General features: G+C 34.4%; 2 protein-coding genes across 4 annotated transcripts in view; one reads left to right on the top strand and one right to left on the bottom strand.

Annotated features, from left to right (window-relative positions):
- Positions 1 to 9,941, top strand: part of LOC140441010 (cationic amino acid transporter 2-like) — a 40,887-nt gene extending 30,946 nt beyond the window's left edge. For all 3 annotated transcript variants that reach the window (XM_072531397.1, XM_072531396.1, XM_072531398.1), the window contains exons 9-14: positions 664 to 803; positions 4,079 to 4,181; positions 4,285 to 4,421; positions 4,619 to 4,785; positions 6,832 to 6,940; positions 9,720 to 9,941. In XM_072531397.1, the coding sequence (XP_072387498.1) occupies positions 664 to 803; positions 4,079 to 4,181; positions 4,285 to 4,421; positions 4,619 to 4,785; positions 6,832 to 6,940; positions 9,720 to 9,829 (766 nt within the window). In that variant the 3' untranslated portion in view covers positions 9,830 to 9,941. The remainder of the gene's footprint in view (positions 1 to 663; positions 804 to 4,078; positions 4,182 to 4,284; positions 4,422 to 4,618; positions 4,786 to 6,831; positions 6,941 to 9,719) is intronic.
- A 3,615-nt stretch (positions 9,942 to 13,556) lies between these two features.
- LOC140441008 (uncharacterized) overlaps positions 13,557 to 15,280 on the bottom strand; it is a 46,895-nt gene continuing 45,171 nt past the window's right edge. Inside the window, exon 17 of the mRNA XM_072531395.1 lies at positions 13,557 to 13,833. Within this exon, the coding sequence (XP_072387496.1) occupies positions 13,594 to 13,833 (240 nt within the window). The 3' untranslated portion in view covers positions 13,557 to 13,593. The remainder of the gene's footprint in view (positions 13,834 to 15,280) is intronic.

Raw genomic sequence — 15,280 nt, 5'->3', positions numbered from 1 at the left:
TATTACGTCATCCACTTCGCATTCATCGCCGTCACCCTCTTGTTCAGTATCTGAATCTGAAAGATGTTCCTCTATGTTATCAACTTCACCCTCTGATTCAATGTCATCAAAATGTTGTTCTGTGTCAGTTTCTACTCTCTCAAGCAATTGAAGTAGATGACTTTGCTCCTTTTCATAACTCATTGTGCTAAAAATACTAAATTTAACTAAGCAAAATATAAAATAATACATGTTTACGTAATAGAATACATAATATCAGCAAAATTACTCACCACTTGTAAAATAAATTCCAAGAAACGAAAATAAAACAACAGTCACTTGAGTTACTTAAGTGTTGGCGCCAAGTCTAATGAACCCAAATAGGCTGTAACTATAAAGATAAAAATCTGGCAAGTTCTCTGCTTGACGGTCGATGCAATAATAAATATTAGTACTAAGAACACGAAGTTCATAGTTTAAACCCCACTCTTTTTATACCGTCTAGTACGACGTTTGGGTCTGAGAGACTTGGCGCCACCGCTGCCGGTTAAAAAAAAAGATATACCGTGCTAAATAGTATATATTGACTCTTCGACTTCCGACAGTGAATAATTCAAACAGGAAAGAATATATCCAACGCGTAGTACCTCCACTCATGTTTCTAAATATGGATTATCTTTTTAGTTTATTAGGAGCCATGTTTCCACTGCCAAGAATTATTTATGCCATGGCAAAAGATGGTCTTATCTTCAAACCGTTGGGAAAAGTACATTCTCACTTTCACACACCGTTGATGGGGACTTTAATTGCTGGTGGTCTAACAGGTAAGTCTATTTTACTTTGTTTAAATACAAGTAAAATAACAGCATTTATAGATTGTTTAAAAGCTTTTGACAAGGTTAAAAATAATTAAAATACTAAAGACACGAAAATGAATCACTATTACAATATAAAAATAGTTTATTTGGACTCACAGCTCATCGTTTTGATAATGAAAATGTTTTCAGGCAAATTCTTCGGCCATTTAAGTTCTGTCATGGTTCAATATGTTTAACACCCTTACTAGGTGCCACTGTAATGGACATTTACTGGTCATAAATTCAAATATACTTCTAGGCAATATAAATTTAGCGGGTTTACAGATTTCGCAAAAAGAAGCACCGTATACTTGGTGAGAAAAAGGTAGAGGAAAGGAAGAAAGAGTGGGAGGAAAGAAAATGAGCGTGAGAGAGGGAGGAGAAGCGAGAGAGAGATAGAGTGGTTGTGTGAGTAAGAGAGGGGGGCAGAGAAAGAATGAGAATGATTTCATTCGAAAAAATCCATTTTTAAGAAAAGTAATAACTAAGGATGGGAAAAACCTACCGGTTTTAACCGAAAACCGGTTTTTTACTTCGCAGTAACCGGTTTTATTGGTTGCTTTTTGTCCTGGTTATAACCGGTTTTTATTTTTAAAGTAAAAACCGGTTATTAGGTTTTTACGGTGATTAGGATTAGGTTAGGTATTATTTTGGATCCCAATCATAATTATTATTCTTAAATAATTATTCCAAACAAAACTAGAATTCAAATTTTATTTTATTTTATAAATACAGAAGCAAACTGAAAGTGCAAACTTGTAACCTATTGGATTAAAAAAACCGAAAACCGGTTTTTGGAAAAACCGGTTTTTTTGGCCGGTTATAACCGCCAGGTTTATTAAAAAAAACGGTATAACCGAAAACCGGTGTTTTGTCAAAAACCGCCATCCCTAGTAATAACCGGATAAGATGGTGCAGTTAAACTACTGGACAAGCAAAAAAGCTTCCGAACAACACTTTTGAGTATAGATTTTCTAACACTGCATTTATGTTCAACGAGCATTCAACAAAAGGTTAAAATAATAAAATAATAGGTAATAAGTTCATCATCATAAATGGCTCGACAATCCGTTGTGGGTCTTGGCCTGCTCACAAAGAAGTCGCCACTCCTGTGGATTCCTGGCAGCTTCCCTCCATCTTCTGACCCTTAGAATCTGTAGGTCTTCTTCCACATTATCAATTCATCTCCTTTGTGGTCGTCCTATACTTCTTGTGCCCTCTGGTTTTGAAAATGTTAATCTCTTCCTAGCAATGTGTTCAGCCCATCTAAGTCTCTGCACTTTAATGAATTTCACAATATCTGGATCGGTGTGTAACTGATATAGTTCAAAGTTGTATCTTCATTTTTATTTACGGCCGCAAAAATCTTTCTAAAAAAGGCTTTAATCCTTTTGAGATAAGGTCCACGTTTCAGCCCCATATATCAGAACCGGTCTTATTAAGGTCTTGTATATATTGAGCTTTACTGCACGTTTTATATTTTTATTTTTTAAATGTTTCTGAAGACCGTGAAGTGTTCAGTTTGCTATTGCTATGCGTCTTTTTATTACGTCGCTTGTCGTGTTTGTTGCGTTTACTAGCGATCCAAGATATGTGAATTCTTTGACTTGCTCAAAGGTATAGTTGTAAATTTGAATTCTTTGTTGGATATTTCGAGGGTTTTTAGAAACCAAGATATATTTGGTTTTTTCTTCATTTACCATAAGTCCTAATTCACTTGCCGCGTTCGCAAGCATTATAAAACACTGCACCATGTCTCTCATACTTCTGCCCACTATAACTATATCGTCAGCGAATGCGAGAATTTGCATCGATCTATTAAAATAGTTCCATTATTAATATACATATTAAAGAGTAGACACGCCAGCGCGTCCCCTGTCTTAGACCATTAGTAATGTCAAAGAACATAGAGTTTTCCCCTTCAATTCTAACGCATGAGCTTACGTTTTGCATTGTTAGTTGGGTCAACTTAACCAACTTAGGTGAGATCCCAAAGTCCATCATTGCATTATATAATGCTGTTCTTTTCACACTGTCACAGGCTGCTTTGAAGTGACTTTTCTAGAATTTGCCTATGTACTTGAATTTGATGTGTAGTTGACTTTCCAGCAGTAAATCCGCATTGATATTGACCAACAATCCTTTGTAAAATGTTTAAGTCTTTCAAACAATACATTGCCGAAGATTTTATAAGCAGATGCTAACAGAGTAATGCCTCTATAGTTCTTACACTCCAGTTGATCATCCTTTTTATGCAACGGACATATTATTCCCTTTAGCCACTCTTCTGGTACCAACTCATTCTGCCTTATAAGTACTATTAGTTTATGGATTGCTGCAAAAAGTTGATGACCACCTTTTTTTATACATTTCCGAACAGATTTCATCGATTTCTGGGGCATTATTGTCTTGGGATGGCATTTACACTTCTTCTCTTGTTGGGTCTTCACTGTGTAGCTGATGTAGATTATGTTGATTGTCATGTTGTAATCTCTTTCAATATCGTTTATATTTAGATGTTCGCTGAATTGTTGTGCCCATCTATTAAGAACTGAGTTTTTATCATGTAGTGTCTTTACCGTCATTTCACCGTTAGTGTCTTTACAAAATTTTAATCGTGGTTTAAATTCTCGACGGTTATTATTTAAGGATTTGTAGTATTTTCTCGTTTCATTTGTATCGAATAAACTTTGTATCTCATTGAGAGTGTTCTGTTCGTATTCCCTCTTCTTACGTCGATGGATCCGTTTTTCCTCTCTTCTAAGACGTCTATACTCTTCTTTTTTTCTTCGTGTAAGTTTTCTGTCCTTATTTGATCTTCTATTTGCTGTCTGTATACATTTGCAATGTCGGGATCTTTTAGTTTATTAATGTCTATTTTTTCTCTCTATAAAAGTAATAAGAGAGAGAGAGAGAGAGAGAGAGAGAGACCGAGAGAGCGTGGAGAAAGACATCCATAGAAAGGTTATGCATGCAATAGGGGGTAGAGATAGATAAAGAGCGAGATGGTGTAGACAGAGAGAGGAAGGGATGAGAAAGAAAGGGCTGTGTATCGTTACTAATTTGTGCTAATGTTCGTGGGTCTAGGAGAATGGCTATTATTTGTTTTAAACAAATTGCTATAAAAATATTGTCTAGAACATCAATCGCTAGTGATCGTCGGTAGTGAACGTGTTAAATTAATTTAAAAAAAATTAGCAAAAGCAAATGAAATGTTGTACATCAGTTTTATTTTTATTTAGGTACCTTAGCGTGCTTATTTGACCTGAACAAATTAACAGAAATGATGTCGATAGGAACACTATTAGCTTATTCTATGGTAGCTGCGTGCATTCTGATTCTCAGGTATGATCAACTTCAAAATGACACTAGTAAAAATGTAACATTTACATTGTGCTTGTACTAGTACGTAACAAAGTGGTAAATATTTGATTTTCATATATTTTAGACATTCAAAACAGGGCGACTCAATCGAGAAAGAAGAAATTACATTACAGACATTTTTCGCACAAATATTTAACAGACATACCAAAGAACCTACAAAATTATCTGCTACTGTCGTTTCTTGGGAAATCATAGTTTTCTGTAAGTATAAAATGTATTACACTACTGCGCTAATATTTCAATTTGGAAACCTGACAACACCGATTGGGAAACGTCCAAAAAACATCTAGTTTTGAATATGCTCAGACCGTTTTATAAATTTTTTACTTATATTTCATAACACTTATTTAGCGCCTCTCGGAAAACACGTTTTATAACAGATATTGGTATTTTTTTAGTTGCTTTTTCGTTCATTCTCTCGGGTATAATGACCACTTTTGAAGACTCTCTATACGCTGGAAAAACGTGGATTATTGTTACGGCTGTGATTTTGCTGATCGTTCTGGCTTTTTTGCTGGTATTGGTGTCTTTCCAGCCTTCCACAACTATCGACAATGGATTTTCGGTAAGTATATTAGAGAAATTGATGTACTAAATTGTACATACGAGGGTGGGGTGATATTAATGTAGAAATCAAAATATTCGAATTGTTCTGTTTTGGTGCATTATATGTATCAAAATTTTATGAAAATGTAACGTTTCTCGTAACACGTACCCTCATATGCAAGGAAAGAAGCAAAGCAGACATCCAACTCGCCAACTCGAACAGAATGCTTGTTATGGCGATTCTGCGTATTGCTAGCAATAGTTACAGTTAGAAAGTTGTAGTTATTCGTGGTCATAAGAATGTTTTTGATAAGGAACGTGAAAATGCCCTCGAAATCGACACGATTCTAGATGTCAACAAAATCCATGATATGCTCATGGCAGATTGTAGAACCAACATTAGTGAGATAGCGAAGCCTGTAAACATTTGAACTAATCATGTGCGTAGCTTCATATAAAAACATTTGGACATGCCATTAATCCGAAGGATCTTTTCTTCGATACCTGATTGACAGAGACAAAGGAATCGTCAAAGCTCTGGAAAAATACGGCAAATGTCCACCGAAGATCGATAAGACGATTGCAAAAGTGATGGCAACTATTTTTGGGATGAAAAGGTTATAACTCGCATTTTTACTCAATGTAGTGTACAGTAATAACTGGCATGTACTTTACGCCTTTTTGACCCTTCCAATACGGATTTGAAAAAGAAATGCCCTTGTTTGTCTTGCAAAAAATTCTCTTATAATAATTACACTAATTGAGATAGGAATTAACCGAAAATCCAGTGTATTAGCCAAATTTAGCCCGCGTGGCAATTTTTTCTTTTCGGCGACAAGGTCATAGCCAAAAGATCTTACTGAATACAAAAAATCCGATTAATAAGAAATTCAAATCACTTATTCCCATTTGAAATTTCTGGAATTTACAATACATTCTGCGGAACTTTCAAAAAGATAAAGGACAAATCAACCGAAAAATCTCCACCTCCAAATTCTATTCATACGGGACCCAAAATAGACCTCAACGCCTTTAAACAAATCAGAGCTGTCACAAGTTATCCCACACTGGAAAACGAGAATAATAAGATAAATCTATATAAATAAAAGCACTAGGGAGACTCAAAAATAGAGGAGTCTTATTTTTACTTCCAACATAGAAACTATTTATAAAAACTCGAAAACACCGAAATTCACATTCCGAGAAGAAACCCCTGCAGATCACTTACCACTTCCCGACAGGGCAAAAAAGAAGAATATATCTTTATATATAAAAAATCTCGTATCACGGTTTTTGTCCAAGCTAATATTCAAAAACCGCTAAACCGACTGCAATAAAATTTTGTGAAAGTGTATTTGTTGGTCCAACTTGGGAGATAGAATATTTTTTATTTCGATCAGTGAACCCCTTTTTTTTAATTTTAAATTCAAAATCTTTTATACGACTTCACCTCTACAGTTTTAGTTCATTTGATCCATGTAGTTATAAAATATCATAAAATGACGTTTTCCGTCGAATGACCATTTATGATCGATTTTAACACCCTCAAAATACTTGATTAATGACCCCCTATTAATGAACGATTTCATTATAGGCAACACAACATACATTGCTTGCATACATTAATTAAACGCTCTGTGATTGTGACCTGTGCTGTAGGCAACCAAACATACCTATTTATATTCCAACTAAAAAAATTAAAATGAAGTAGCCGCTGTTACTACTATCTGTCATTGTATGTCACTATTTACTTTATTGTTTAAAATTCTGTGTATTTGAAAAATCAAAAGATGGATATTGACGAAGAGTTTAACTTAACTCCACCAGAAATTTGAAATTTAGTTTTGTTTATTGTAGCACCCTGGTGATGCAAATAAAGATTTGCGAAAGATTGGTAGACTAAAAAGAGTACTTCTTTGTCCTGTCTTCCGCTGCATACTATATATTTATTCGTTGAGTATTTTACTATTATTATATTATGTTTTCAGTCGTTATTACCGTATTATCTTTATATTGGATTCGATATAGCAAATTAGATTCTGTATAGTAAATGTTTTTTTTGCAGGTTCCTTTTATACCATGGGTTCCTGGAATAAGCATTTTTACGAATATATATCTAATGACCAATATTCAGAAGGATACGTGGATCAAGTATGGATATTGGATGGCTATAGGTAAGAAAATATTTTCACCAAACGAGTAAGTCACTGTTTAATTGTTTTTATCTTATGACATCTATAAGGGAAAGTTAGAAAGTTTTCATTTTACCTAGTTTTTTATTATAATTATCGATTTATTGCACAATATCACTATTCTTTTGTCTAATACAGTTTATCTAACTATAATATGGGCCTTTATGCGTCGTATCGTTGTTGTTCCATTCGATATGAAGTCATTTTTTTTCCTTTTTGTATTTTCATGATTGCTAATATTAGATTTCTAAAAGAATTCTGAAGAAATTCGAATAGATAATATCAGGGGAGCGAATAATGAAGACATCACAATTCCCATTCCAAATCCCCTAATTTCCACATTATCAAACCACCAAGTTGGTGAATTCGCTGTTCTTGTAAAACACCACCTTTTCTTTTGCAAATCAGACATTCAATTCATAATTTTCTCATGTAATCTGCTCAAGAAGATCTGGCTCTTATTATTTATAAGTGCTAAGGAGTTTTGCCACTTTTCATCGATAAAGTCTGTAGAAAAATCTATATTGTAGACACTTGGGTCATCAATAAAAATACTGCTCAAAAAGAATAATATGGTACATTTGAACTACTCTAAACAAAAAGGTTTCAAATAGCACTTTTAAGTATTCACTTGCCAATCCTGCATTCATGGTCAACGAACAAAATTGTTCAAGATTGAACAAAAATTTGAAATAACCTGCTATGTAGAGGATGCTTCCAAAAAATTTCCAGTAAACGAAGAAAGAAGATTCATATTTAAGAAAAGGAATAAAGACGGAATATTTGAACTATTGGACGAAAATAGGTTTATAAAAATCACTATTGATTTTCTCACCCTTCATTTATGTTAATGAACACTGAACAAAAGGTTAAAATTAGTTGTAGAATGGTTAAATAACCTAATATATATGGGATTCGCATCTTTGCTTTGCTTGACACTATTTGAAGAAGGAAAATCCACATGTAAGTAAAGAAACAAAAAGGCTACATTTGAGCTCGAACAGAGGTTTCCAAAAAAACTTTCAAATATACATATAAATAAATACACATTGAACAAAAGGTTAAATTTAAATGAAGAATGGGTTCAATAACCTGATATGTAGGAAATTCACATTATTGCTTAGAAAAATTAGACATAATTCAAAGAAGGAAGATGAACAAAAAGAAATATGAAAAGGTAATATGATACATTGAACTATCGGACGAAAAGAGCCTACCAAAAAAATCGGTTGCCTGTAAAGTCGGTTTTACGGGCGAAGATTTTACGTGACAACGTCTTTTTCTCGGTAGAATATTTATTGATATGAATATTATTAAATTGCACAATAGGAACAAGGAATTGAATGAAAATAAGAATTGCACAAATTTTAACTATAGAAATATATTTTGTTTACTAAAACATTGTACATGTAAACTTAAACTTAACTAATTTCTATTTGAGTGATTTTGTTGAGGATAGGACGATGATAGGAGAAATATGAAATGAAAGGAAGTGTTTCTGCTGTAATGTGTCTTGAACGCCAAGAACGCTCGAGAAAGACAGAGACACAAGCACGCACCGATTCAACGCGCCTAATTCTCTAGTGCTGCGCGCGCAGCGGACCGATCATGTTTGAGTGGGAGAGAGACGCAAGGCATTCGCCGGTCCGGCGGGCCTCTCTCTCGTTCGGTGACTCACTGTAACAGACGTGAGCGGGCGTTACACTTTTTCATGAATGACTCCGAGCCACAACCTAATTTAAGACGTTGTCACGTCAAAACACTTTCAAGTATAGATTTACAAATAACCCTGCATTTATGTTTAATTACCATTGAACAAAAGGTTCAAATAAGTTAGGGACTGCTTTAATTAACATTATATGTAGAGGATTGACATAACTGCTTTCAAAAGGGTGACATTATTCCAAGGAAGAAAGTCCATATGCAACAAAATGAATAACTGACAATGAAGCAAGTCCATAAAGATGTGATTACTTACTGTGTACTAGAAATATCTATGTAAGGAAAAATAGAGAAAGAACAAATCCAAAAAAGCTAATAATTCATTGTGAAATGTTATTTACTCTTTATACTAATACACATATTATTATTATGTTGCAAAACTGTTATGAACAGACATAACAATAATAGCCAAAAGTGAACCTTACATTACAAAATATTGAATTACAGAAATTCCACTTTATTTTTATTGTAGGCTTTTACCTGTATAACGGCGTAGCAAGGGGCTGCGTGACATATCCATGACATGGCTAACTTCAGGCCAGTCAACTCAAGTTGTCATGGATTTGACACATGCTTGATTTTCTGAGATTTTTGAAAAGTATTATGAAATATAAGTTTACTTAGACATTTTTTGAGCCTATTCTTTAGTTTACTTTGAATTATAAACCTATTAAATCTAAAACAGTACCGCATAGACCTATCGCCCCTTCATCCCTTTCCAGAGTCATTATCACACTTGTTCATATTCCGAGGCGTCAGTGTTCAGCTTACTTCACTATGATCACTATCCCTAGTATTTATTACTGGATATTGTCTGGTAAAATGTGGCTTTTATATTGTTAAAGTTAAGTATATAGTACCAGTGACAGGGTAGTAGTGATGGAACTGAGAACTTAAACGATTCAAAATACATTCATCTTTTTCACTTGCCAAAAATGGGTGTTTATTTATTTCTTATACGGTAAGATGCGCGTTAATAACGCTGGAATAGTCTATATAAATATCATGACACTAATAGTTAATTTGTGTTTTCTTTTAGGTATAATTATCTACTTCGCTTATGGATTGTGGCACAGTACGGAACGTGACAGAAGCAAGGATGACGAACAGTCAAAGGCCATCAACCGTAGGGATAGTTGTTCGTCATAGTCGAATACCAAAAAATATAATAAGAAATTCAGTATTTTCTTGTATTAGAAGCAATTTATTTATATTTTTTACACTGAACACTTATTGTTTTCATTAAAGTGAGTAAAGTCTGCGATCGAGTTAGTTATTTTAGTTTTGAAAGCCTACCGATGATTATGGGTACTATGTCCTTGGGGTGTCATTTAGAAGGACGTCATGTGTCCAGTTGACTTTACAAATGATATAGAACTCTTGACATGCGAAAAGAAAAGCGATATAACGCCATTGGGCATATTTATTTGAACTTGTTTCGTGTCACTTGTCATATTTGAGCTAGAAACATCAAGATTATTGCTTTATCAACGCGCAAATTGCCCCACCACTACCAAAATGAGATAACTTTCGACAACCTTGAAAACATTCTTTTTAATTGACTTTTAAAAAGAAAACAGTTTACTTTTTATTAACTCTTCGTGATAGAGTCGCTGAAGAACTCTTCGTGAAACGTAAGACCTGACAGAAAGCTCAAAATGTAATTTAATATGATGATTAACTAGTAGATTGCACAAACTCAACGATAAATGGAACGTCTATTGTTTGAATTTTGACCAGAAAATGCTCGGTTTTTAATCTAGATAGTAATGAATTTTTTAATTTAATTAATTAAATATAAAGTGTATGGTTAGTTGCATATCAACCAGATTGCCAAATAAATAAGAAAACTTAAGGTGGTGTGACACAATATTAAAATTTATATACATTTTAGGTACAGTTATCGTCACTATTTCAAACCAAATCTTCAGCTTATGATTATGTACGTGAACTGTAAACCTTCTATTAATGATATCTAGTTAAAATTTCCAAAGAAAGCAGTAATTTTTTCATAACTGTACTTAAATGAATCCATGTCATAACTTATTTGGTAACCTGCTTAAACATTGGTATTGTGAAAAAATTATAGAGCTTAGGTACAAAATAACTACGTTAAATGATTAACTATCCAAAAAGCTTAATTTTAAGCAAACGTTCATTATCCATACTATCGTAATTTTTAAATTAACTGTACCTAAAGATAAAATACAATTAAAAGCTGCAAACTGGAGATTTTGTTGATATTATCGTAACAGAATGCAAAACAAGGAAAAGCACCGGGTTCTGATCAAATTCCAGTTGAACTGTTAAAAGCCTTAGATGACGGTAATATAAAGAGACTCAACCGAATTCTCAACCACATATATGTAGAGGGCAACATCCCGGAGGAATGGCTTAAATCGATATTCTTACCTCTACCAAAAAACAACAATCTCAAATCATGTAATGGCTATAGATTGATAAGCCTAATGTGCCACCCTTTACAGATTCTCTTAAAAATTGTTCAAAACCGAATTTATAAGAAATGTGAGGAGCAGATAGATCAAACACAGTTTGGCTTCAGAGGAGGCATGGGTACAAGAGAGGCATTATTTGCGTTGACGGTACTCTTGCAGAAATGTCGGGAATATAACAAGAGTGCATATGTATGCTTCATATACTTTACGAAGACCGAGTGCAGCATATGAAGTTAATAGATGAATTAAAAAACATCAATTTAGACAAGAAAGAGATTGAGTTTATTAAGGCTATATACTGGAACCAGAAAGCAGTAGTAAAGGTGAACGATATAGAAACAAATAATATACCGATTGCGAGAGGGGTCAGGCAAGGATGCGTCTTGTCTCTGACGCTTTTCAACGTGTACTCACAGGTCATATTCAGAAAAGCCTTATGGAAAAGAAAAGAGGGAATAAGAATTGGTGGAGAAATCGTAAACACCATGAGATTTGCAGATGACACGGTAATTATGGCTGAGAGTATAGAAGAACTACAAACTTTACTAGATGCAATAAATAGTGAATGCATTCAAATGGGACTTGACATCAACACAGATGAGACCAAATTTATGATAGTATCAAGGAGTCCAATAAATAATGAACAACTAACCCTTGGTGGACAGCAAATAGAGAGAGTGACAAACTATAAATATCTGAGAGCTTACATCAACACAGAATTAGATCCAGACCAAGAGATCAGTGTACGAATAGAAATGACAAGGGCAGCGTTTTTAAAATTCAAGCAATTGTTCTGTGACAAAAATCTGAATACTGCGCTGAGACTGAGGTTTGTTGAATGTTACGTTTGGTTCCAACTATTGAACGGGGTAGAAACATGGACGATAAAAGCGCAAATAGTAAAGAAGCTTGAAGTCTTTGAACGTTGGATATACCGGAGAATGTTGAGAATTCCATGGACTGACAGGGTCATCAAAAATTGTTGAGAACAATAAAAGTGCGCAAGACTGCATACCTTGGACACATACTGAGGAATGATAAATATAGTCTTCTGCAAGTCATCAGGCTGGGTAGAGTCGATGGCAAAAAGGGAATAGGTAGAAAGAGGAAGTCGTGGCTGCGAAATATTCGAGACTGGACGAACATGACTGTAGACGAATATTCCACGTTGTAAAAGACAGAAACTTTTAGAAATGTGGTCGCCAAACTTCGTTAATGGGGACGGCATAGGAACAAGAAGACCGTAACAATAAGTTCACGTGTCATTTAGTAGAAGGCAGACATGATATATTAAATGGCGACAGATGCGCGTTTGCTGATATCTGCAAAACATTGAAAACTAGTTTTGTAGTAACCATGGAAATACGATTCACGTGGTTTTGTTTAGCAAAGCGGCCCCTCCCAGTAAACATTTTGGCCTCGTTTGACTTTCAATCATGATTGTATAACGTCTCAGTTTCTTGACAATACAAGTATACAGCAATTATAAGAGGTTTGGAACAACATGTTTCTTCGTGACGAAGTCTCGCGGTGCGATGATTGTTAGTATAGGTGAGAACTAAAACGCAGGTTCGTAAAACAGGCTACTCAGCTAAAATAGGTCTTGCTTGGTCAAGATTAAGAACTAGCATAAGCTCCGATAAAATAAAAATATTTATTGCCCTAATAATATATACATTTGACACTTAAATCTAACTTAAGATATCTTAGCCTTCACTCTTCTTGATGTCCCGCTGTTGCACCGCCTGATGTTGGTTTTCTTCCTCTCGGATCTTGAATTTTTCTGTCATGGACTCTTTGGCTTCTTCTTCTGTAGGTACTTATTTGTGGCATCGTACCTACTTTCCTGCTTGGTTGTCTTCAGCAACCACCCGGCTAGACCCTGATCAGATGGTCGATCAGTCTGTGGGTTTGTCTGTACATCCTCTGGATCCGATTTTTCGCGAGGATGTCCCTGGTACGGAAGGTACGCTGCTTTTATGCATTTCATGGTTGCATGTGCACAGCGATCTTCCGTCGGAGGACTAATACAATCGGAGATAATAAACCTTGTTGTAATTGGCCGGTCAGTGATCTTCGCTGTGATTGGTCCACTCTGGCAACATGAAGAATACTGCCGATTGAAAGCGAACGGTACTGATCGACGATGTACGTGCTGCCATCTACTCAAAGAATTTTTAAACGTTAGTCGAATGCCACTTTTTTTAACTGCGGTGTGAATATACCTCCTTAAAATAAGAGTAATATGATGTAAAATGATTTTCTAGTAGCGCCATCTATCTATTATTATAATAATGACTCTCGTACAAAATTGAGTAAAACGATTCTCAAAAGCGCCATCTAGTTCATTCTAGAATATTTTCAGTCTCGTCTAACATTAAATAAGGCTTATAATAAAGTATATAATATAAATAATATACGGATAATAAAAAACAACTATTTTATTATCGTCAACTCTTATTTTTTATTATCAAATCTGAAGCAACTTGCGTCTCGTTGTTTCGGCGAAGTCCAGTCGGTTCTTCGGAAGTTGCCCACGTAAATATCTTCCTCTTTGGCCGGCAAGTACGCGAAATAATTGTTTCTGAAGGTACGAAACGGAAAAGGATAGTCGTACATTATAGGGAAGTACTCTCTGGCACTGTGGACTCGTAACTGCTTGATTTTGCGGCGGTACTCGAATATTAGCGAAGAAGTCTGCAAAAATAATAAAAATATTGCATAAAATTGAATGTTATGGTACCAGAAACGTAAGATGTTATAATCGAACAAAAAATGAAAGCATAAATAAGTCCCAGTTTGACATTTCGATATAAATTGTATTCAACCACCTTAACTAATCTTTTTATTTAGAAACAAGATAAGTATTGGTTATACAGGGTGTTTCAAAAAAAGGTAACCCCGTCTCTAATAAATAAATAACTAAACTGAAAGATAATTGGGATTTGCTTAGTAAAAAATTTTTGTAACGCCATCGGTTTTCAAGATATAAGGCGTTGAAGAAAAAAAAATTTACACATTTTTTACGATTTTGCCGAAACTACTGGCAACATTGTAATGAAATTTTATACGAATATGTTTTGGAAGCTGATACATCCCATGAATTTGGTTTTATATCTGATTCTCATAGAGGGCGCTAGTTACACGGATCGTACTAAGTATTAGTCAATATAACTTTTTTAAGAGTATAATTATTAATCAAAATTTCAAGTAAACTTAAACATCATTCAATTTTACACGAAAAAGGTACTCTCGGTAAAACTCGATACTGTATACCGTTTTCTGAATATTTTGATTTGAAAATTATGAAGTAATAATTGATGCTGGTAGTAATGATAAAGTTCTAATAGATATACCTCTATTTTCGCCAAGTGTGCCATGGAAATCTGACATTTATTGATTGTTATGACGATAAATCAACAATAATTAGAGTTTTGAAACCTTGTTATTTGTAAAATCAAATCAAAATGTACTCAAATGTTGAATACACTGACATGTTATTAACCTTAGGCGAATGTTTAGGATGTTCTAGTGCAGCCGTGACACGTCATGCAGAAAAGTTTCCTAGAAGAAACTTACCAAGTAAAAAACCATTTAGAGCCGTTGAACGACGTTGTCGAGAAACTGGAAATGTGAGACCAAATAAAATAAATTCTGGTAGACCAAGAATAACAAGAACAATTAATAAAGAAAATAATATTTTAAATTTACTTGATCAAGATCCAAAAGTTAGCGTACGGAATATAGCAAGACAAACAAATACTTCTTCTTCAAGTACTTGGCGGATACTGAAAGACAGCAATTACATCCTTATCATTATAGATAAGTCCAAGAGCTCTTGCCAGATGATCTACCGGTTAGAGTGGATTTTTGTGAAACATTGCAACAAAGGACAGCCCACAATCCAAATTTTTTAAAATGCATTCTTTTTACGGACGAGGCCACCTTTACGCGACAAGGTATGTTTAACTCCCATAATGCACACTACTGGTGTGATGAGAATCCACGAGTCAAAAGGGTATCACATTACCAACACTCAATTAAAGTTAATGTTTGGGTAGCAACTTTAGGTAACAAATTAATAGGTTATCATATTCTACCTGGAAATTTAAATGGTGATATGTATCTTGATTTTTTAAACAAT

The sequence above is a fragment of the Diabrotica undecimpunctata genome, chromosome 5 (assembly GCF_040954645.1).
Source record: "Diabrotica undecimpunctata isolate CICGRU chromosome 5, icDiaUnde3, whole genome shotgun sequence".
Classification (NCBI taxonomy): domain Eukaryota; kingdom Metazoa; phylum Arthropoda; class Insecta; order Coleoptera; family Chrysomelidae; genus Diabrotica; species Diabrotica undecimpunctata.
This window is presented reverse-complemented; position numbering and strand designations above follow the sequence as displayed.